Genomic DNA, 26,848 nt, shown 5'->3' with positions numbered 1-26,848 from the left:
TTTAAAGATTTAAGCATAATCGGCACATCCATCCTTTAATAAATCAAATAAATTAAATATTCATCCAAATGGTAGGCCTACAAGTAAGCTTATAGATCAAATTACTACAAGATAGAGTTGGGTAGATCGCATGGTTTTCTGTCAAACACACCTGCGATCAATACTTCCCTTGCTATCTACGCAACTCCAATAAATTTAACAACTTTATAGCACGCATATCTCTTCTTTCGGTTCACAAAAGAATTGCCACAAGCTAACTGCCACATCTCGATACGTATCGCGAATGTCGCAACATCTAACTTCAATAAATCCAAAGGCAGAGTTGGTCTGATCGCGGAGCAATTATCGTAATCGTAGACGCAGGTGACTGCGATCTAGACTTCCCTTTGCGAGTTACGCTTCTCCAACCTATTTTATTATTACCGTTCAATTGGTAAATTTGATGTAATATTAAATCATACTAAAACAATTATCCGGGATCATTTGTCGATGGCACAAACCTCGCAAAATACGATTCACTGGCATCACCACGATAGCAGCCAGTGTTGATCGCAGGAAGCATAGCTCGCAGGTAACTCTGCGATCTATACTTCCCTTGCAATCTATACTTCCCTCTGCTATCTATGCTTCTCCCACCTATTTTATTATTACTATTCAGTTGATAAATTCGATGTAATATCAAGTCATACCAAAACAATTATCCGGGATCCATTGTTGTGGCAGGACGTTTAGCTTGCAGGTAACTCTGCGGTCTATACTTCCCTCTGCTATGTACGCTTCACCAATGTGTTTTATTATTACCATTCAGTTTATGAATTAGATATAATATTAAATCATACCAGAAAATTATCAGGGATCGATTATCGATGTCACAAGCCTCGCAAGATATGATTCACTGGCATCACCACAATGGCAGCCAGTGTTGATCGCAGGAAGTATAGCTCGCAGGTAACTCTGCGATCTGTACTTAACCTGCGATCTATACTTCCCTTTGCCTCCAGGCTTCTCCAACGTATTTTATTATTACCGCTCAGTTTGTAAATTCGATTTAACAATTATCCGAGATCGTTGACCGACCTCGATGCCACAAGCATCGCAACATTCGATTCATTGGCATCACCACAATGGCATGCACATTGGCAGCCAGTGTTGATCGCAGGTAGCTCTGCGATCTATACTTCCCTCTGCTATCTACGCTTCTCAAATGTATTTTATTATTACCGTTCAATTTATAGATTCAAGTTAATACTAAATCACACCAAAACAATTATCCGTGACCGTTGATGGATGTCGATGCCACAAAGATCGCAACATACGATTAACTAGTATCAGCACAATGGCAGCCATTGTTGATCGCAGGAAGTATAGCTCGCAGGTAATTCTGCGATCTATCCTCCCTTGCGATCTATACTTCCCTTTGCGATCAACGCTTCCAAGATGCATTTTACTGTTTCGTTCGATTGATAATTCAAACTTATACTAAACATTCGAAAACAATTACGCAGGATCAAATAATTTTCGATACCACAAACCCCGCAACATAAACTTCACATCCATCGCCACGGGAAGCCATGCAGTGTTGGTCGCAGGAAGTTTACCTCGCCGAAAGCTCTGCGATCTATACTTCCCTTGCGATCTACGATTCACAAATACATTTTGCTGATTTCGTTCAATTTATAGACTCCAGTCAATATTAAGCCATTCTAAAACAATAATTAGGGGTTGATTATCGATGCCAAAAACCTCACCACATAAGAGTCACAGGCGTCACAGCTATTCAGTGCAGCCAGTGTTAATGGTCGCCGGGGAAGTGTAGTTCGCAGGTATAGCTTGAGCCTGGCAACCTCAACACTTCCCTTGGAGACCACGTCAAAAGATAAAAATCCGAATTCTTTAAGTTTGGGGTGGGGGTCGGGGTTGTGGTGAGGGGGGTTTAACCCAAAAAAGTTTCATCCTTCATAAAACGATATTCTTGTTTGATTTTGTCTGAAAGACATTTATATATTGACCTGCTTATATTACAGGGACTTAGTTACCGGTAAGCCTTTTGAACAGAAATAAATGGTTTTCTTTCATTAGAACATTGTCGTTATTTGCAACTTTCCATCCTGGTAATGTTTTAAGTATGATTGGAATTATCACAGTGAAGATTAAATGGGAACCTCTGATTGTTGATATTCATTAAGTTTCAATGGAGGTGGGCGTTTGGGTGTTGGGTCAGAAATTTTGACGTCGTCTCTTATGCAGGTCATCTATTTTCCCATTGTCGTCTATACTCCATTGTCATCTATACTACCATTGCCATCTATACTCCCATTGCCAGCTATCTTCCCTCTATCAACCTATGATAATTTACAGCAATAGAAATATACATTTTTTTTATCAGATGTTGAACTTTTCATGTCGTCTCTTATGCAGGTCACATAGATAGCAACCCCACTGCCAACAAAATAAGGCATATTAAAATAAGACAAAGTAATTTTAAAGTTTTTTATTTCCATGTCTTCACATGGGGTCGAGATTTGATCAAATAAAACAGATTTTTGGTGAAAAAGGATAGACGAATTTTATCTCTCTACGACTTGACCCGTCAACGACTCACGTGCGAGGACTGTCAATGATCAAATCATAATGATGCGCGGTGATACGTGCATACGGAGTAAAATAATATAATTCTTCTTCACAACATTGGAAAGGTTACTAAACATGGACAAGAAGTTCATCACATCCGTAAGCATAACCTCTCTGTGATTGCGTGATCGTAAAAAACACCTTTCTCCAATTACATTTTCGTATTTACCAAACTCCGTTTTGAAATAGGCAGTATAGTCTGAATAGAATTCGCTGTCAGGCATAAGTAGCAATATTTGCATAAATCTAATTAATTATTCATCAGTGGAAGAGTAGATCGCAGGTAGGGTAGGTCGCAGATCACCGGCATCACATGATTATTTGGGCGTACTGAGTATGTAGAACGGCGTACGCATCGCGTCCTTTTTATTCTGGAGTAGAACCATTGGCGAGAAATTTACGAGAAATGGACACTTTCTCGCTTTTTGCGAGAAGTAAGCGAGAATACATAACTTTCTCGCAATAACTTAGCGAGAATTTAATTTTCTCGCAAACAGCTGGCGAGAACTGTGTTTTCTCGCCCAGCATCTGCGAGAAACTGAATTCTCGCAATCAGTCGGCGAGAAATTTGTTTTCTGGCTTTGAATCTGCGAGAAATTGTATTGTTCTCCCTGAATAAGGTAACAGGGGCGTGGCGCCCTCTTGTAAATTCCGAGCGCCCCCTTGCCAGAAATGAAAAAGATTTATTTTTTGAAAACATAAAACAATAAAATGTACGGGAAAAAAAAGTTGACAGTGATTTACAAGCAAAATGCGAGCGTGAGCGTCGATCCCAGCAGACTGCAAACGTAATTCTCATCGATCTTGCAAATCTCGCGAGTTTGTGATGTCATCCGAGATCATAAGCCCATGTGCAACTCATCGTAGGCAGCCATATTTGCATGGCTCAGTCCGTAACGTTACGTTAGCCACGGTCCCTCCATATAGGGACCGTGCATTAGGTAACCGACTTAGCTGAGTAAACATGGCAAGGAGCTGGAGGGTAACCAAGGACAGCAGAGTACACTGAAGTTTTTATGGGAGGTTAGAATTTTGTTTGTGTATTCCTTCCCAAAGCAAAATAACCTAATGTTAGGCTCGGTCGGACGTGTAACGCACTAACGGGTATGGGGATGAGAACACGTGAGTGTTATGGTGATAATTTTGACATCGATGAATAAATGTATGTCTCTAGACTCGCTATATTTTCGTTTTCAAAGTAATCTTCATTGAAATCCGTGAACTGTAATAAAAGTTATGGAACACTGTTTCAGATCTCTTTTCCTTTGAGTTTTTTATACGAAAAAAATATGCCCCCCAAGCCTGAGTTTATGGTCACCATGATAATTTTGACATCGATGAATAAATGTATGTCTCTCGCTATGTTTTCTTTTCAAAAATGTAATCTTCATAATTGAAATCAGTGAACTGTAATAAAAGTTATGAAACACTGTGACTGTCTCAGATCTCCTTTCCGTAGAGTTTTTATACGAAAAAAATCTGAAAAAAATACTCCCCAAGTGCCACCAAATAACACCATTTTAATCTCTGTTTTTCAAAAGCTCCAAAGGCAGGAGGGGGGACAACCCCCTCCTGACCTCCCCCGCGACCGCTCACGCAGTCGCTTGTGGTGCTTCGCACCACGTCTTCGCCCTCTTATAAAAAAATCCTGGGGAGAACACTGAATTGTATTCTTCTGTGTAAGCATTTCACAAAAATTTCACAATTTCTCGCAGATGCAGAACGAGAAAACATAATTCTCGCTGATTGATTGCGAGAATTCAGTTTCTCGCAGATGCATGCGAGAAAGCACAGTTCTCGCAGCTTGATTGCAAGAAAGTATGTTTTCTCGCTTACTTCTCGCAATACAGCGAGAAAGTGTCCATTTCTCGCAAATTTCTGTACTAGTGAAAGCATCGACAATGTCAGTCTTGCACAGCCATGCTCCTCGGCCAGCCCTTTGAATGGCTGCAATGGCATCGTCTATCTTTACGTAGGAGAGCAAAAATTCCTGTTTGTCGATGAAGTAATTGACGCTGGGTGTGTCTTCATTGCAAATCGACGATTAGGCGCTTTTTGGCTTAGTATTTCTTTTCTGCGATACCTAGCGGGCTACAGCAATAATTGGCGTATGGTGGTGTGGTGAAAGGGCCGATAAGAAAGCCCTTTTGCAGTTCAGAGTTAATTTGGTGCGACACAAAATCCGGATCTTGTCGGGCTGAGAGAAGGTTGCGGTCAAGTGCCGTGCGCAAGAAAGATTGGTAGCTAGATAGCGGATGCTAAGGTGTCCACGTCAGCAGATGAGTAGTTAGATAGCCAGTATTAAGATGTCTATGTCAGCAATATGCAGTGACTTCAGGACATGTTTGTTCTGCAGGCGGCCTAGCTCCGTGGACTTACAAACTGGATTTGTGTTAACACACAATTCCTTATTTTGATACTGGTTGATAATGGTAAAATTGAAAAAGCCCTGCATGTTACAAAATGTCATAGCATTAACTGTGAAGAGGCATGTAATAAAAATATTATTGCCTGAATACATGGGTTTATGTGCCTTTGCAGCAGGAGACAATTTGCCCTCCTGGCGTCAGGCAGATTGTCACCTGCTCTTGGGCACATAAACCATGTATTCAGGCAATTATATATAATGTTTATGATGTTTATAAAGTATTAATGACACATCCCCTTGTTGTCACGTGCAATGAATGTTCACTTTGGTTTTTTAGGTTAAAATCTTTGCAATGCCTTTATCATATCACACACATTCAACTGATAATAGAATATACGTTCACCAAAACACCAAATTTTGAGATGCGCATTTATTTTGTCTGCTTTAAATTAAATATACAAGACAGCTTTACAGAAATCAACAGCATGCATACCGCTTACAGTGGCTTCAAATTGGAATACAGAAATGAAGAAATACCACCAAACCTATTTAAAGGTCAGTCATTTTGTTTGGAAGTCTAGAAGATTACCACATAGTCCTTTATCATAGGAAACATACATTACATATATATGTATATATAGGTCTAACAGAGCATATACGAATATTATTGAACAATGGTATCTATGCTGTGAATTAATGGCCATGATATTTCTGCTTTCAAACTTTATTATTTAAGTTAGAAGCACGACTTGCAGAGTACATATATTAAGTTAAGTTGTTTCCTGTTCCGACAAAGATTTTGCTTTGTCACAATATTGGTGTAATCGCGAAGGAGCATCATTATTCTTCACAAACATTGTTTAGGCTAATAATAACATCAAGAGCTCTTTAAAATTCAATTTTCTGGTGCTTCCTAATTTAGAGTAATGTGTATACCTAACAGTGCTGTGTAAATCTATTGATTTGGAATCCATATAGCTCATAGCTTTCCTGAAATCATAGCTGTATTTTTTAAATTGTGCTAATAACTCGTAACTACTGAGGAGCAATACACTTTCTTTTAATCAGGCCATACTGGGTGAATAAATATAAATATATTAGAACAGGCAAGAAGTGTTTTATTTTCTGACAATCGTTTTTGCTTTTTGGTCATATTTATTCTTTTCATTTTGCAGGATGTCTTCAGACTTCTTTTCATACTAATTACTTTATCAGTGCATGTTTTGTGAACTTTTGAAATAATGTGACTTTTTAATCAATTATTACATCATTCCCCTTATTTGGTAACAAATTTGTCACTCATATTGCACAAAGGATACACATTGATCAGGTATCTGCAATCCAATTGTCTGTAATTTATTGAATTCACAATCTTGCTCTTCAATTCTTAACTTTTCCAACCCTCTCACCCATTTTAAATAATCACCAACAGGCATGTTAATAAACAAGCAAACAATTAGGTAGCCATGAGTTTTTTCACAGAAAACAATTGTCTAATCATTTGTAATTTGTAATTTCCATGAAAATTTATACTTTTAGCATGAATGACGATCGAGTACTATATTGCTCTGCCTTGAAGCAATTGTCTAATGTTAATGTGTTATGGATGGTATAATTATGTGACCTATGGATAATCCATAGAATCTAGAAGAAAACATTGGTTCTGAAATAGATAGATACCTTTAATAATGTCCCTTCTTTACCTTATACATAAACTTGAAACCTTTCAAGTCTGAGGTAGTAACCTCAACCCTGTTGCATTAATCCCTCAGAAAATGAATGGAAGTGAATAGATGACCTTCACAAGCTAACAATTATAATGGACACCTTAACACAGAAGTATTTTGATCTACAAATGTACATAAAAATTAATAATTGCCCAAAACAATAAGATTACATTGTATTCATTAACATAGCATTAACAAAATCTACATTTCAACATGCATTCATATACAGAACAATCCATTCTACCACCATTATTCCATGTTGCATAAAATTGTTGGCAACTCTACAGACAGACATAAAATATACTTCATCAGTGCATATCTTGCACAGGCAGTTTTGGAATTCAACTGGTATGGATGGAGAAGTTACTTGGAGGAGAAATTAACAGTAGGATTCTTTTTATAAAGTCAATTGACTCAGAACGGAATGACTGACAAAGATAATGAAGTGCTTCAGAATTTTTTACAACATATATTTCTTTGCTTATTGGCTTTTCACAAAACCCATTTAATTGAAAGACCTGTATAGGAAAACAAAATTTGAATGAAACTGAAGAATGGTGAAAATAAAAAAACTCTTTTGCAAATGATATGCAGTTCTCAAAACCAATAACAAAATTGTAGTAACAAAATATTTCTTATCTCATGAATATATACAAAACAAATTACAAATAACACATCATCAAAAGAACGAGTCATGCATCATATATAAAAGTGCTTTAATATAAAAATCAAGCATCTTAAACCGTTGAGAATACTGAGAATCTTAGCTGTTGATTGAACAGGCATTTGAGATTCATGAGCAATATTGATGTGTGAAATGAGCCACTACAAGGCTTACAGGTCAAAACACTGCATATGAGATTTGTAAAGTGCAAGTCTTTACGCAATATAACTTTGAAATTATTTCGAGCACTACTGAAAAATTGCTTTCATTATGATATCCTCTGAACTGGTTCATTGAATGTCAAATGTTTAACAGTGGATGCTGAACATTCAATCTGATTCATTTATTATATTTGAAAATGTTTGACTTAAAATAGCTGTACCCTGAACAGAACCTGATGGATGTGAATAATAAATCAAAGAATTTATATTGATGATATAAATAAGTTCAATCATTATAGACAATTTCTTAATAAAGATATAGCTACAGGTTTGAGGACAAAACTCGTCTGTTACTGTCTGATACTCAACTGCTCATTAAAACCTGCCAGCATACTGTGATGTCTCAAGTCAATATTCAGTGCTACATAGCTGCCTGATACTGTACTGATGTAAACATTTTCAGTAGTTGCTGTCTCATGCAAACTAACTTTGTGCTCTCTGATGACAACTTCATTTGTGCAATCTAAGTTTTACACTGTATAAAACACATACAGTGTGATGACCGTTCTGGTACCAACCTTCTCTGTTCTGTCTAGTGCTAACCTATTCTGTGCTGCCTCAATGAAACCTACTCAGTTTTGAGTGTCTGACACTGACCTGGTCTGTGCTAGCTGTCTGATGTCTGTGCTGAGTAATAAAAGAAAGAGAAGTAGACAGTGTGTCCCAAAGGGAATGAATCAGAACCATGGTATATAAGCAAAAATAACCACAGGATAGGTATTCATACAAGCTCATTAATGCACACATTTTAATTATGCACTGAATTGAACATAGCTGAAGTAACTAATTGTACTTATTCAAGTTCAGTGCCTCCAGCTTTGATAATTACCCCACTGAAAGGTACTCTGTTATCAATATTCCAATTATCATATGTTACACTAATTAATCTTTCATCAAAACTAAATATGAATATGACCAATGTAGTTGGAGGTGACCCATCAAATTCAGTGCATTTGCTTTTGACATTATCATTACAGAATTTTATTAAATGTGCAAATAGGCTAAAATCAGTATGTTATGCTTGTTAAACTTTCAACATTGACAAAACTAAATTTCTCAAGGTATCTCAGAAATGTGATCATATTAAGTGTTTTTTGTTTAATATATAACTTTGTCATAGAAAGTCATCAAACATGCAAATGAGTTATTATGAGTAGTAACACTTAGAGTGGTCAAACCGATAAAACTTCCAGCATACCTAAAGCTCAGTATAACCAAAGTACCTCAGAAATCCAAACAAAATCTGTGCATTCAGTGCATTCACTTTTGAGACATGGCCAAATTAAAGAAAGTAATGAAATATGCAAATAATCTGATAACTCAATGCCATGTGCTAAGTTTCAGAAGCTTACATGCAGTTGTCTTCTTGATCAAGGCTGATAAAGAAGTGGTGGAAGAAGAAATTGAGTAAAATAAATTCTGGTCAATGCCGATATGATCAATGGACTCTAAACTATTCAAGGAATTAGTTTTTAATATACAGCCTATAATATCTTCAAATTCTAATCAAATTCAGTATATTCACTACTGAAAACCGTTGGTTGGAGTACGTATCACGCAAAGTTGTACATAGTATAAACATTCATAACAAATTATGCTTATTAATCTTTCAGCATAACCTAACAATAAAACATGCAAATGAGCAATTATTGAGCATATAATACTTGCACAACTGACAGCATGATTAAATCTATTAAAAGTATATCTAATGTATCTCAGGGGTCAGACGAAAGTCAAGTGTATTCTGCTTTCACATAATATGCCTTAGACAGAAATTCATTGAATATGGAAATGGGCATATAATACGAATTTATTACTTATCAAACTTTAAACATAGGTGGACATATGTATGATCAATTAACAGCAGAGGTCAACAAAAATGCATTCAGTATTGATATATAGTAGCATTATCAAAATTCATTAAACATAAGAATAAGTCAAGGAGAGTCATTAACCCATCATACTTAGATACTAAGAAGGATTCAATCGCTAGCAGGGCAGAAGCTATTCCCCAAGTGTACATTTTGGAAACCACCATCAAGAATCTGATCCAGGAAGTATGTAGTAATGCCCTTGTCAGCTAAAAGTGTATGAAATGCCTTTGAGGAAGCACAGCTAATGTACAGACATTTCAAGATCATTTGGACAAGTTTCACACATGCTTATCAAACTTTTAGCAGATCTAGACCTATTAAGTATGATCAATGAATCTGAGACATGATCAAAAAAGGTGCATTGAATATACATGGTCTAATCACACCAATTAATTAAATAAGCAAATGAAAATTAATATGTCTTGCTTATAAATGATTCAGCATTATTGAAATAGACTTAAGTATGACTAACATATCTTGGTGGTCTGATTAAATGCAGTGCATTGATGTTATTTTGATTTTGATTGAATTTTGATGTTGATGTTTGATTTCGATGAGCATATTATCTGTTACCATGTCCACCAAAGTTTAAACATAGTGAGTCCTTAGAACAATTCAAGTGCTTGTACAGTTATATAAAATTTAGTCTTCATACATGAGCCGTTAAACATTGTCATTAATCATGCAAACTATTGTGTAGACCACCTCCATTAGAATCTCACAAGATCTAAAATTGTGTAACATTCTGACCAATAGTTTTCAAGTTATTACTGGAACTACATCCTATAGACTGATGAACGGACACACAAACACTCACAGATGACATCAAATTGGGAGCAGTATTTCTGGACATCATGCACTAATTAGGAAAGTTCAATAAATATGCAAATTAGCAATAAATTGACAAGCTTTTTCTAAATATTTTTCTTCACAATTACAACACTGTATGCTCAACATCTGTACTGAGTTTCATCAAATTTGCTGCAGTATGTCTAGATGTATTTCTTGTCTTTGCACACTTCTACAGCTGTGGTATATCAACATCTGCACGACAATTCAGCAAATTTGAGTTGGTATTTATTGACATAGCACCCTCATTACAAAAATTTATCGAATATGCAAATAAGCTATTAATTGACATGATTCTGCTAAATGTCTTTGCATAATGTTACAGAGCTGGTATATATATGTCTGTAAGAAGTTTCATCAAATTTCAGTCAGTAGTTAATGAAACATCACAAGAATTATGAAATTCATTAAATATGCAAATTAGTAATTAATTGACACAATACTGACATATCTTTGTGTGCTATTAGAGCTCTGTGTGAACAGCCTGTACAGTTTCATCAAAACTTGGTTCAGTCTTTGTGCAATCTCTTAAGAATCACAAATTATGCAAATTAGCAATAATTATGCAAGCCACTCCCAAAACAATGGACTTGAATATGTATTCCATAGCATCATCCTTGTAAAAAGTTTGAAAGGAATTGGCTCAGGTGTGTCTGAGATATCTGCCTGGACTGACTGACAGAGCCAAAACCATTAGTCCCCTGGACTTCGTCTGGGGAACTATAAACTTGTCTGTGCCACATACCAGCCTCCTCTGTGCTATCTGTCTGGTACCACCCTTCAGTAATGTGTCTAGTGACAACCTCTTCTGTGCTATCTGATGCATGTGTCCTCTGTAGTAAGTGCATGGTGCCAACCTCTGTACTATTTTATGAAAACCTATTCAGTGAAGTGGTGTACCTTGAATATTGCCACAACACTTTGATGAGTGCTCATGTTGCATTAACATATTATTGGCTCTGTACCACCTGTAAATATGCATGTGACTTTAAACTCATTTAAAGCGCAGTGGTCGTCGCGCTGCGCATGCTCCTGAGGGGGTCCCCCATGTTGTCAACATATCTATAAGAATGCTGCACTATACGTTACGGGTTGATTATAATGTTTGCGATATTGCCGCTTGTTAAAATGGCGGCTGATCTGTCATAAGCATACCAACTTACCAAATCTAGTAATTACACGCTGGATTGAGATCACATTTGATCATGATTTTCTTGAATCAGTTTCAATGGGGCTCGGCTATTGTTATCGCTTGAGCCATATGGAGCTAAACACTTACCTGTACGCGTGTATATGCCAACAGACTATCAATGACCGGGCTCTAGTCTACGACATCGCAAGCAAGAACGAGAGCTTTCATTTCAAAAGGCCCAACAGGAGTACAATTGACAATAACGCAAGCTACAGAAATCTACAGCTGTCAGAGCAATGCCCGCTGCAGCAAGAAGCATATTTTCCGTGGTCTGCATGAACATTGGTGTCAAGAGAACTGGGCATATGGCGCGCTACACTCGGCTGTGGAGAATCCAACTCCACTACGAAGTTTACCCCGTTGGGGGATCCAAACGAGAATTCCGAGCACAGATATCAAGTCAAGCGAAGGACCTTTCATAGGTCTTCTTGCTATGTGGGGGTTATCTCATTTGAAAGGGGATTCAGACCCACCCGGCAATCAGGAGGTACAACAACGAAGTTTCCGTAGCACAGGTAGGCCAACACTAGTTAGCCATTGGATCACTGCCATGACCGTGCACAGTATCTCTCGATACGTCCCTACGTGTAGCCGTGCAATTTTCCTGCCAAATGCTGTGAAAACCCACTCGGTTTGTCTATTGTTTCCTGTCATTTGACTGTTTCTTGCCACGTATTACTAGAAGAAGTTAGAAATGGTGATCAACAGTGGGTCGTGGGCCAAGTCGTCGCGGGGCTGGTACGTTGTGGGACCGGATTCTGAATTGCAACAGCATCTCCCGTGCCCTGCTCTCGAGTGTAACTTTTGTGTTAGGCGTTCTGCTTGTTGCTAGTCTACATATATATACAATGTTGATCATTTTAGTGATGTATTTTTACTGTACAGTAGCATTGTGTACAATCAGCGAGACCGCGCGCGATCAAAACCATTTGTTCACTGTGACTGCGTGCAGTAAACTCAGCGACATAAGTGTAGTGTCTCAATGTTCGTAGCCTTAGATGAGTTTATAAATAGAAATACACCACTAAAGTTCGTTTCCGATCTTAATATTTTACTATTGCATGATATTGAGTCTTACAAAGGCGTTAACAGAGTAGGGGGACCGCTCCCATCTCACTCAGATTGAAGTTGACAAGACTTATGTTCACAAAAATTCATGTTTATCAACAAAAAAATCGCGCATGCGAAGCGCGACAACCACTGCGCTTTAACTGTTATCAATATATGAATTGAAAAACACTAAGTGCGAAAGCAATTAAGAGAATAGGGAAAGGTTAAATTAGGCCATTTTGAAAAATTTCATGTATACAGCAATAAATAGTTTCTTTTATATTTCAAGCTTAAAATTGTTAATTGAGTAATTCAAGTACGTTGCATTATATAGAGGGTTTGCTGATGTTACATATATCCATAAAATGACTTGCAACATTGCTTGTTCTATTTTTGTTTTTGGTTATAGGGTCTTCTGGCAATCAAGTCACATTTGTATTGAATTTTTGAAAATGTGGCCAGTAGATCATACTATTTTATGTCTTCTTTATATAACAAGTAAATCAAATTAAGTGACTGCATTCACTGAAGTATGTATTTGGTATGAATGACTCAAAAAAAGTGTGCTGGACACTGACTAACCCTTTGCAGTACCTCAGAGTCTTGATTTTTCAAACTTTTTTGCCGATTATTTTGAAGAGGGAGGCCACAACTCATAATGCAGTCTCCCATATGCCAGTCACACTGAACTATCACACATAAACCTAATTACTTCATGCCAAAGTCCATCAAGAACTTTAAATAACTTCATGTATCAAGGTGTAATGATGATATTGCACTGCTTCCACACAAAGACACAAATAAACATGTATACTACATCACCTTGCAAAATATAATTCAAAATTGTTTACAATGTCATGATTATGGGAGCATCATTACTTCAACATAAGTCTACAAGGTATTAAATATTTTCAGTGTACTACATTGTGTAATTTCATTCCAGAAAAGTCAGGATAAATTAAAAATAAGGTTTACAGTAATCTAAAGAAACTGTTTGCATGCAACAAACATCCCCCTAGAAAAGTTCAGGACATCGACAGAGTGATTAGAATAAATATTGCAGGACATTTTGAGCTTACTTTAAAAGGTATTAAAGAAATATACCAGTTACTTTTTATACTCCGAAACCAATGGAAAAAGTGCATAATGTCATTCAGGTTACATGGTATGTCCATCAAAATATAGTGTATCAAAATTTGTTACGAGCTATCCTGTCAAACTTTCAATCATATTCCTCCAGTACATTAATTGTTCATACATGTAAATGCAAAAGGAACTTTCATGGCAAAACAAATGTCAGCTTTTCCCTTAAAATTACCTAAAAATTTGGCAAGTACCTACAAATTTGGGAAGTATCAATTTATGCAGAGAAAAAGTTGCAAAACAGCAAAAAACTTTCGAATAATGACTCTGTCAATTGCTCTATATTCCAAATGTTCCATAAAGACGTTTTCTGAGAACCTGTGTGTTTTTTAGCAGAGTTCCAATAGTGTCTTTGAATTTAATTATTTCATACACGCCATAAGCACGATTGATGGCCTAACTTTGCATACTTCATGTATCACAGAAAAATCTTTCAATGCTTATAACACATTTCAATCCACTTTCAAATTGGTTCTTTGATTTGGGAATATATATCCTTGTCTGACATGTCAAACCGTCTCTTCAAATAATACATCTACACACATTGAGCCTTTCTTCAGGTGACAGCCAACAAATTTTGAATTTGGTGAGGTAATACAAAGGTATAATGTATGGATCTTCTTAATTAGCTGTTATATCATCCTTGAGTCAATGACCTTGGTAGCAGTTACGTGGAAGGGTCGATTTGCCTATAACAGAAAAATCAACGACAAGTGTCTTACCAGAAAAGAGGACATTACTGGATTCTGTTTCCTTTGAATTGGCTAGTGCTGTAAGTGGCAAGTAGTAAGATCTTACTTGTAAGACTTTCCTGATTTTGCAAAATATTTTTTTGCAAAAGAATTATAATGCCATGGTTGGAAGCTACAACCTTCCTTTAAAATCTATATTGCAACTAATACATAATTGACCCTATTTATGCTAGCATAATATGTGTTGTAAACCCTATTTAATTTATTCATATTTAATAGTGACAAATGCTATGCTTTACATGTACACTGGTTAAAACATTCCCAACATAGTACATGCTTGCAATATATGACTTAAATATGCAGATTAAATAGAGAACAGTTATTTGTAATAGAATTCATTGATCTTTGTCTGGTATATTCTCAAGATCATTAAGTTGCTCAAACCTATATTGTAACCTATTGCACTGGTCAGCTGAGAATAATGCTGAGTGAGGTTGGAAACTATTATTGATAAAGTCTATTGTAACTAAGACATTTCACAAGTACTTTGAAAATCAAACTGTGTTTTAAATGGATATGATTGTGTTTCTGAAAAGATACTCCTGCAAACAAAATTTATCCTACAGCTATCTCAGCTGAAACATTGCTCACAGTGAACTCACTACCTATATCTGTTTATTGATATATAACTGATAAGAGACAATATCACTTCTCAGAGAGAGAAAGAGAGCACATCTTGAAGAAAATGGGGTAGCTTATTACAGGTTAATCATCAAATCTACTTCATGCACTAAGTAACATTGTTTGCACAGTAATATATGGTTCCATTTACTTGCTAATCTGATAAAATACATGTAAAGCAGAGAGTTTATGTTCCTAAACAAATACATCAATTTTTTCATATTTTATGATTAATTGTTAATGTTTCCCTTACAAAGTACATTGTTTTGTGGTTCTATAATCACATTAACTGAAAGTGATCAGCTGTAAACATATAGCTGGTGCATTGCAAGGTTGCAAGTTTTCATTTGTAAACTTGAGTACTACCATTATTTCAGTCTTGTACATGTCAAACCAATGTATCAATTCAGCAAATAGACAACCTATTTTGTTTATCTAATTACAGTTCATCAAAAAAAACACAAAATATTCAAATATTCATTGTCAGAGTCCTTGAAGACAGAGTAGTTCATTCTTTAGTTATTTATTTTGTCTTGCTTTTTCCTTCATCTCACGTTTTCTTTGATTGGCTTCTAGATTCTTACTTGAGTTGCTCTTCTTCTTGACAGCTTGGATCTGCAATCATAAAGTTCACATCATATTTTTACCACATGCATCATGTGAGTAAAACTCCATCTGCTGCTATTTCATCATTTCTGATCAACTAAAATCAGAAATGTTTATTATCAGGTAAAAGTACATTTAAATCTTGATGTGATTTGGTATGACTATGACAACAGTATATATATAAATAAATATATATATATATATATATATATATATATATATATATATATATATATATATATATATATATATTATATATATATATATATATATGTACCCCGGTTACGAATAAATAAATATATATATATATATATATATATATATATAAATAAATATATATATATATATATATATATATGTAACCCCGGTTACGAAGTAAGTCACGTGATTTGATCTTCCATCCCATCTGACAGTTAAGTAATCAGATGGAATTCCTTGATTGCCGTGATCTCCCACAATGCACTGCAAGCAGACAGATACTGCGTGGAGTGGTGTAGTCGTGCGGGCAGAGACTCGGTCTAAGGGAATTAGTTCCTCTTGCCAGTAACCAAGACGATGTGGTTGGTCTTTTTGCATGGCTTATGAACTTCTAGTTTCCCGACATACCAACCCATTGACGGAAGCGTTTGGACTGCTAATGAGTTAATCCCAAAGGAGAACTGTCTGGAGGACGTTTTGTGAATCAGTTTCCCACCCGAACTGGAAGAGGTTACATCAAGGAATTCGTAACCGTAGCAACAGGATCGACGTGGACTCTGAACCCTGAACAATTCTGGAGAGTGTATATTGAGTGAACACTGTAATTGATATCAACTTGGATAGGGGCGTGTCTAGAGTTTCTGAATGTTTAAACAGTATTGCCGGCTAATCATTGTAGACTTTTTTATCATCATTAGTGTGTAGTGAAATAAACTTCCACATAAACTGCAACTCAAATTGTACGATAATCATTCTTTCCTTTGTTGTTGATTGGATAATATGAACTTGGGTCCAGGTTTAGTTGACTGACAGTTTAACTACCTGGGTTACATATATATATATATATATATATATATATATATATATATATATATATATATATATATAGACAATACTAATTCACATGGTACAGCAATCAGTAGCTGAAACTCCTTGAAATAGTGGCTAATAAAAATAATGATAATAATTTATTCTTCTAAAGCGTATAACATAGAAACACACCATCTCTATATGCTGTACAGTTAAAATCTGAATAAATAGTTACACAATACAATAAAACATAATACAGTACATATAATGTATTGGTTCACTAGAATAAAAAATAGTGACAACATCACTGTTCGCTCCCATATAGTTATCAAAACAAGTTAACAATTGTATGAAACATGGACATACATGTACAGACAGACTGACATACACAGACTGGCACAGAGTGATGACATTGACCCCAAGTGGGCCTTGGCCCATGGAGAGTGATAAAGATATAACAAACAGCTGAATGTAATGATAAAATAGTTAAGTATAGGCCTATACAGGCACTGAGAGTGAATATGTTACAGCAATTTGATTAGTTTCTTTTCCTTTTCTACTTCTGTGATAATCTTTAAGACAATCAATCTGCAAGGCAGTTTATGTATTGACAAATATGTTATCTTTTACAAGCACACAGTAAACTGTTCTTGATTTTTCATTTACAATATTTGACATGGACTGAAATACATAACATGCAACCAATGTTTACACTTTGCCCATACACCAGATACATGGAGAAATTTCAACATAAAATCATTACTCAGAAAACCCTATACAGGGAAAAGTAAACATTGTTTTCTTCCAGAACAGCTGGTGCATCCACATCTGGAACAACTTACAAACTTGACCAAGTACACAAGGATGATGACACAAGAGAAAAAGTTAAACTGTGGTGAACTTGACTATTCCTTTCAAATCCTTACCTAACTTGACATCTTAAACTAAAATACACTGCATGGTTAATTACGCACAAAAATACATCGGGGTGGACCATTTGATAGGGGACTGTCTGGTAGATCGATGAGGTACATTATCTTTTTTATCCGATCCATTGTACATTCTTTTTTCCCCACTCTCCCACCTTTTCTTTTTGTCAAACCTTCTCTGGCTGAATTTTTTATTGGCATTTGTTTGGAATTGTGTCAAAATCTGCCAGGATTTTTTTACTGCATTTCAACACCAAATAAAGTTAACCATATCAAATGCTTACTAAATCATCACATTATATACTCTTAATTCCAGTAGGTATAAAATTACCCCCAAAAATCTTAAAAATACAAAATGAAAGATATCCCAGTAAAACTGACAGTTTCGCAAAGTTGCCCCTGAAATTCAAAATTCCGGATTTCAACTTAGTTTCAATATATCTTATTAACAAAAACCCTAACAACCGGTTTACTAAATATCAAGCAATCAGACTGGTAAATTTTGAGAAACAAATTTTTTGACCAAAAATGAGAAAAATTGTCCCCCAAAGTACAAAATTGCAGATTTCATCCTTATATAAATATGTCTCATTAACATAAACCCTAGGAACCTGTACACAAGATATCAAAGCTACCAGATCACAAGTTTTAGGAGAAAAATTTTTTGACCAAAAAAAGCAAAAATTGCCCCAAAAATAAAAAAAAAATTGCCAGTTTCGTCCTTCAATACATTATATTGAGATAAATCTTAGATACCTGTATACCAAATATCAAAGCTATCAAATGAGTAGTTTTTGGATAAAATTTTTTTTTATCAAAAATTGGGAAAATTGCCCCAAAATTACAAATATTACAATATCAATACAATTTGCACAAGCATGACTGAGGTCATCTGAGGAACATGAATATGAAGTTTCATAGCAATCAGACGAGCGATTTCAGAGAACAAGATTTTTTGACTAAAAACTGAAAAAATACGCTCAAAATACAAACATGCAAATTTCATCTCAATTTTTGCACACATACTATAGAATACCTAAAGAAATCTGCATACCAAGTTTCAACCAAATCTGACCACTGCTTACTGAGTTTTAGCCATTTGCAGGATTTTTCCTTTTTCCCCCCTCATTTGCATATTTTTGGCACTGACACGTTCATTTGATCAAATTCACATCTCCACCCCTAGGTGCACCTGTACACCAAATACTAAGACAGTAGGTGCTGCGGTTTAGGAGTTTTTGATGTGGACGGACATACATACGTACATACATACATACAAACATACAGATGACATTTTTCCACCTTATATGAATACCTCCCATTTGCATATATACATATGCATATTATATGGGAGCTAAAAAATGTAGTTTCTCATCGTATTCATATTGCAAAAAGGATGCAGTGACACAGTTGTTAGTCCCCACGGATGAAGTCCAGGGGGCTTATAGATGGGGTCATGTCTGTCCGTTCATCCATCCATTCGTCCAACCGTTCACGCAGATATCTCAGACATTTTGACAAAATGTCACGTGACCTCGGTGACCTTTGACCTCAAATATACATATTTGTCCATAACTCAGTAACCACAAGTGCTACACCCTTCATATATAGTATGATGGGAGACCTTATGACGCCACATATTGTACCGCATTAATTATGCACATATGTTACAAATATGTGGTATTAGGGTATAATTCTACATATTTTGTTAAAAATGCAACTAACGCTAAAGTGTTTTATACCGAGAAAGACATTATCAGTATGCTTGATTTCCTCATTGACAACATATTTGTTGAATTTGGAGGACACATTTTCCAACAGTGTATAGGAATTCCCATGGGCACTAACTGTGCTCCCTTACTTGCCGACTTATTTCTGTTCTCATACGAGGCAGAATTTATCCAGAACCTTATCAAGCAGAAAAAGGTCTCTGTAGCTCGTACTTTCAACCTTACATTTAGATACATAGACGATGTTATTTCATTGAATAACTCTGAATTCAGTAAATATCTCGCTATGATTTATCCTCCAGAATTGGAGATTAAAGAGACTACAGAAACGGCCTCTTCTGCTTCATATCTGGACATTTTACTTGAATTTGACTCTAATGGTCACCTTTCTACTAGGCTATATGACAAGAGAGATGATTTCAACTTGTATAATTAATTTTCCACACCTCATCAGTAATATTCCACTCTCACCTGCTTATGGGGTATACATTTCCCAGCTTATTCGATATGCAAGAGCATGCAGTTCATATGGTGATTTTGTAGAGAGACATGGCCATCTCTCTTTCAAACTGTTAAATCAAGGTTACACCAGAGCAAGACTTGTCTCTACATTCAAACGCTTTTTTTGGCAGGTATCGCAAGCTGGTTGATAAATACGATATCTCTCTTCGACAAATGATCACTGATGGCATCGGTGACATGGGGCCTTAGTTAGTGACCACTACCTATCTGACTTACAGATTGATATATGGCGGGTGCCACATGTGGGGCAGGATGCGCTTACTATTTTCAAAACACCTGACATCACTTCTTGGTCTTCTGGCCAGAGGTCCATATATCTTTCTTTCATGAATATGACTTTGTTTGTGTACCGTCTATTTACTGTCTGTTCTGTGCTGTTTTGTGTCTATGTTTACAACTATTGTCTTACAAATTTTGACCTAGTGTTATTGGATTATGGATTGGTATGATTGCGATTATATCTAATTTTGAGCAAGCAAATAGAGCTAGAGGTCTGATTTTTGGTATATGGGGATAACTTAGCAATACAATTTTTTTGACAAAGTGTCACGTGACCTCAATGACCTTTGACCTCAAAGATACATATTTGTCCATAACTCAGTAACCACAAGTGCTACACCCTTCATATTTGGTATGATGGGAGACCTTTTGATGCCAAATACTGTACCTCATTAATTATGTGCACATCTAATTCTGAGCAAGCCAATAGAGCTAGCTGTCTGATTTTGGTATATAGGGATAACTATAGGATCGAAAATTTTTGACCAAATGTCACGTGACCTCAATGACCTTTTACGTAAAATATATGTTTATGTCAATAAATAAGTAACCACAAGTGCTATGTCCTTTATATTTAGTAGGATTGGAGACCTTATGACGACACACGCTTTACCTCATTAATTATGCACATATCTAATTCTGGGCAAGCGAATAGAGCTAGAAGTCTGATTTTTGGCATATAGGGATTTATTAGCAATACAATTTTTTTCCCCAAAATATCATGTGACCTCGATGACCTTTGACCTTGTTATACATATATATGCATAACACAGTAACCACAAGTTCTATACCCTTCAATTTTGATAGGATATTAGACCTTAAGATGTCACATCTTGTACCTCATTTATTATGCGTATATCTATTTCTTGGCTTGCCAAAACAGCTAGAGGTCTGATCTTTTTCCCCGATTTAGAACCATAACTTAGGCATGCCTCATGTATTTCAAATTGGGAACAACGACATAGACCAATGTGCCCATAGATCTCAACATATACACTTCAGTGATACTTCTCAATGATCTCATTTCCCTGCCCCATCAAGACTAATACTCCTATTACAAGTGCGGACTATGTCATTGTCAATGACTTGTTAATCTATACATTAATGACATAAAAGATTCGCTTAACTGTGTAAGCAATGACCCTCCAACTTTATTACGAAGTACCGGTACTCTATCATGTCTACTTTATGCAGATGACTTGCTTCTACTATCTGAGACACCTATGGGGCTATGGAATGCTATAAATTCATAAGGGCATTATTCTGAAAAATGGCATTTAGGCATAAACATTCTCAAATCAAAAATCATAGTTTTCAACAAATCAGGGAAAATTTTCACCAAATTTAAATTTTCTATACATGGTAATGAGTTGGGAAATGAGTCAACATATACTTACCTTGGCATAAAGTTAAATGTTACAGGAAAAAATAAATAGAGCACAAATTGATTTGAAAACATCTCTCGCTATGAAGGCATGTTTTAAATTGAGACAGTTACTGTTTGCAGAATCAAATATTCCAATTAAGGTCCATTTACAGAATGATGTTTGATGCCATAATAAAACCTATTCTGCTATACTGTACAGAAGTATGGACTGCGGACATATGCACAATGTGAAAACCATACTCACCAACTTACCAAACACAATGCAAAAGTTGCACATTAAACACATTAAATTCTGCAAGCACATACATAAAGTGAATAACAAAGCATCCAACATAGTATGCGTAATGGAACTGGGTAGATGTCCTCTAATTGTTTCAAGTATAAAACAAATGGTCAAATATTGGTTAAAAATAAGTAAGAAAGCATATACAACACTGACTCTTGAGGCATATGATCTGGGCTGTCAACTGGACAATGCACATACAGATAATCGGGTGTCAGGTATTAAACAATCATTGCGGCTCGTAAATATTGGACTTGCATCAATGTAAAAATACCGTCAAGGACAGTGTGCTCACATTCGGTTTGAATTGGTATATTCAAGAAATATTTAAACCAGAAAAACAAGAATGAACCAGATATGAACTGTAAATGCTCACGTGTTTCATTATATATTGCAGTTATGTGTAAATTTGAACCTTTGCCACATGTTTGCAACTTCATGAAAGTATTATGATCAACATAATGAACATAATTCACCACAGATTAACTCTATAGGTCATTAGGTATTGAAATATGTAATTAGCTGAAAAAAATATTAATTTCTTTGACTGCTGTCATTGTATCACCACTTTATATAGCAAGTGTAATTGCCTTTGGTCAAGTCCTTCAAACTATATATTCCAAACTTTGAAAGCTCATTAGATATTCAAACTATAAATTAGCTGACATGAAAACTAAAATGCAAAATGACTTCCAATATTGATATAACCTGGTATAATCATCAATGTACATAGCATGTTATACCAATTTTGATCAAATAAATCCAACTATATATCCCTAATTAGGAAAGTTCATTAAATACACAAATTACGAATTGGCTGAAGCAAAAATGCTTAATGCCTTTCAATAAAGTTGGCCTACGTAATAGTATCTTTAATGTACATAGCAAGTTTCATCAATTTTGGTCATGTAAATTCAAATATATATCCCTAATTTCAAAAATTCATTAAATATGCAAATTAGGAGCTGGATGAAGTAAAAATGCTTAATGACTTTCAATAATGTCGTATCATAGTATCTTTAATGTACATAGCAAGTTTCGTCAACTTTGGTCTTGTCAATACAGAAAAATATCCCTGATTATGAAAGTTAATTAAATATGCAAATAAGGAATTTGCTAAACTTCAAATGCTTAATGACTGTCAATAATGTTCTATTATAGTATCTTTAATGTACATAGCCAGTTTCATAAACTTTGGTCTCGTCAATTCAGATAAATACCCTTAATTAGGAAAGTTCATAAAATATGCAAATTAGGAATTGGCTGATGTAAAAATGCTTAATGACATTTAATCATATTCTATCATAGTATCTTTAATGTACAAAGCAAGTTTCATCAATTTTGGTCAAGTAACTTCAAATATATAGCCTTAATTTCAAAAGGTCATTAAATATGCAAATTAGGAATTGGATGAAGTAAAATGCTTAATGACTTTCAATAACGTTAAATCATAGTATCTTCAATATGCATACCAAGTTTTGTCAATTTTGATCGAGTAAATCCAGATATATACTCCTAATTAGGAAATTTTATTAAACATGCAAATTAGTAATTATCTTTCAGGTCACCCCTTAATATCTTTCAAAGCTGATATATCTTGGTATGATCAACATTTGTAGCGAATCTCATCAAATTGTGTGCAGTCGTTGTCAATATATATCAGTTTTTCTAAAATCATTAATTATGCAAATGAGCAAAAAGTAAGCAAGCCACACCCACCAAAAACTAATCAATTCTTGCCATTTGCAAACTAAATCTATGCACCAGATTTGATTTTGATCTGATGAGCCGTTTTTGAGATATTGAGTACACAGACAGACAGACAGAAAGACAGACACACAGACACACAGACAGACAGACATCGCTGCGACATATGCCCACGTGTGTCAACACGTGAGCAAAAAAAGCAAATAAGGTCTGCAACTTAGGTACTGGAGGTCATCTTTAGGAACATGCATATCAACTTCTATAGCAATGGGACAAGCAGATCCTACATACATAAGCAAATGTCAATAAAAAAATTAGCCAGAGAAGCTTGACAAAAAGAAAAGGTGGGAGAGTGGGGAAAAAATAAAGAGTGGGAAAATGTATAAGGGATCTGGTAAAAAGTAATGCTACCTCAACAATCTTCTATTCCCTACCCTCTCCTGAATATCAAATGTTCCACCCCTTACATAAGACCAGCTGGCAGGAAATGTATTTACAACCTTGGGGATGTTTTAATTAATGGTATGAGTGCTGTCATTCTAATGTAAACAGTACTTAAATCAGTTACAGATAGTGAAATGCCTTCCACTGTGGGGGGATTACGACATCTGGAATTATCCTGGATCCAAATTTCTCATCAGTTCTTGTGTGTCTTACATGCAAAAGTTGCAAAAATTGGTTCACAATGAAAAAATTTACCACAGCTTTGTTTTCTGGATCAAATTTTACTACAAATTGATATTAAATATGACAAAATTATGTTCACAGCCTTCAAAACTCTCTTTCTCACAACATATCCTGAGTTGGTGTAGGTCATTTAAGGTCACAAAAGAAAATTACCTAAAATATACAAATTTGGGGGTTTCCCAACACTTTGAGCAGAAAATTTATCTAATAACATCCCTCGGGACTTTTGTACCAAATTACAAAGCTATCAGACAAGTAATTTTGAGAACAAGTTTTCTTGACCAAAAATGACAAAATTGTCTTAAAAATACAAATTTGTATATTTCAGGACAATTTCCACATATCTAACTAATGTCATCTCTGGACATCAGTACACCAAATATAAAAGCTGTCTGTCCAGGGGCTTTAAAAACAATATATCTTTTCAGATTTTTTGACCAAAAATGACAAAAGTTGCCCCAAAACAGTAATATTTCCAATTTTGTCGTAATTTCAACAATTAGAAAGGGTACCACCATTGCAAACATCCAATTCAAATTTGAGAGCAATTGGGCTAGCGATTTCAGAGAAGAAGAAATTTTACTTAAAATGAGAAAAGTAACCAAAAAATTCAGCAAGAATACAAAATTTAAGATATCTTCACGATATTCATTAAACTGATTTTGATCAACCTTAGGAACCTGTATACCAAATATCAAAGCTATCAGATTAGAAATTTTTCAATAAAAAAAATTTTGACCAAAAATTTGGAAAATTGCCCCAAAATTACAAATATTAAAATTTCAATACAATTTGTATACACTTGACTGAGGTCATCCTGAGGAACATGTATACCAAATTTCAGAGCAATCAGATGAGTGGTTTCAGAGAAAAACATTTTATGACTAAAAACTGAAAAATTACCCTAAAAATAGAAACATGCAAATTTCATCACAAATTTTAAACACCTACTTTAGAATGCCTAAAGGAACCTGCACACCAAGTTTCAACCCAATCTGACCAACGTTTACACAGTTTTAGCAATTTGCACGGTTTTTCCTTTTTTCCCCTCATTTGCATATTTTTGGCACTGACATTTTTATTTGAACAAATTCACATCTCCACCCCTAGGTGCACCTGCACACCAAATACTAATACAGTAGGTGCTGCGGTTTAGCTGTTTTTGACGTGGACGGACATACATACATACATACATGCATGCATACATACATACATACAGACATACATACATACATACATACATACATACATACATACATACATACATACATACGTACATACATACATACAGACATACAGACATGCAAATGGCATGCAAATGAACTGATTCAGCTTATACAATTTCCTCCCATTGGTATACCAAATGTGAGTTAAAAATGGAAAATGATAAACATTTTAAAACTGATTTCAATGTAAAAGTTAAACAGTTATTTGAAAAATGTGCATTTGAATTGATGAATGATGATACCGGACAAAGGCACCATAAAAATAAACTTTGCCCATGCAGAGAGTTGAGAAAAGATTTCTCTCGAAAACTACCTTCGTGTCATAAAAAACCTAGATCACAGATCAGCCCTGTGTAAGTTATGTATTAGTGCACACATATTACACATAGAAACAGGTAGATATAGAACCTTGATGTTATAGACAGAGCATGCCCAATTTGAGAAAACAAACAAGTAGAAGATGAGATCCATTTCTTTTTTCATTGCAAAAGTTACACGGACATAAGACATGATTTTTTCAGCAAACTAAACATTTGTGAAAACGCATTCAGAGGCACACAAGACCTTATAAGCATCTTTTCAAGAACAGATAAGGCATCATTTTGTGAATTGGGAAAATATATACATGTTTTAAACTCAGACATGAAAAAATGAATAAAAAAAAGTAAAATATTTATGAACCTGTAATATATTGACCTCATATATTGATAGATATTTAAATTTATATATATATATATATATATATATATATATATATATTATATATATATATATATATATATATATATATATATATATATATATATATATATATATATATATATATATATATATATATATATATATATATATATATATATACAGAGTTCGCGTTTACGCAAAAATCATGCGTACTTACGCATTGAAATTGACTCTCTACGCATTTATTTCATTGTTATGTGTTTTCTATACGCAAAGGATAACACCGAAAGCATTCCCCACGACTGAGCTTAGACAACAACCAGACGAAATTTGTTGCAACACATTTCTGTTATCACTCATTTTGTGTGGAAAGTTTCGGATTCTCTGGCCGTTGTCTAAAAAATCGGCATCGTAGTTCACACGTTATCATGTTAGGCACGTTATCATGTAAAATGTGCCTATGAATTACGTTGCTAATTTTCAAGCGAGCGATAGTTTCTGAAACTTATGACACAAAGTGAGTGATTGACAGAAATGTTGCGACAAATTATATAAATGCCAACCGTGCACGATCATCGCGTCTCGCTGTTCCCAAATTTTGATCAAGCACACATGCAGCATGGCGTCGAAGCAGACAAATCTGTTTTCTTTCAACTTTGCTCTACGAGTCCGTGAAAAAAATGATTCATCGGTAGAGCTCGTCGGAATCCT

General features: G+C 35.1%; 1 protein-coding gene across 16 annotated transcripts in view; it reads right to left on the bottom strand.

Moving 5' to 3' along the window:
* Window positions 1-6,334: 6,334 nt before the first annotated feature.
* LOC139137831 (kinesin-like protein KIF1A) overlaps window positions 6,335-26,848 on the bottom strand; it is a 668,091-nt gene continuing 647,577 nt past the window's right edge. For 10 of the 16 annotated variants that reach the window (XM_070706099.1, XM_070706106.1, XM_070706100.1 and 7 more), the window contains one exon: window positions 6,335-15,707. In XM_070706099.1, coding sequence (XP_070562200.1) covers window positions 15,665-15,707 — 43 coding nt within the window. In that variant the 3' untranslated portion in view covers window positions 6,335-15,664. The remainder of the gene's footprint in view (window positions 15,708-26,848) is intronic. The other 6 variants (XM_070706104.1, XM_070706109.1, XM_070706110.1 and 3 more) reach the window with 1 other exon arrangement.

Source organism: Ptychodera flava, chromosome 7, assembly GCF_041260155.1.
Source record: "Ptychodera flava strain L36383 chromosome 7, AS_Pfla_20210202, whole genome shotgun sequence".
NCBI classification, from domain to species: Eukaryota; Metazoa; Hemichordata; class Enteropneusta; family Ptychoderidae; genus Ptychodera; species Ptychodera flava.
The sequence above is the reverse complement of the archived record's forward strand: the minus strand, read 5'-3'. Positions and strand labels throughout refer to the sequence as shown.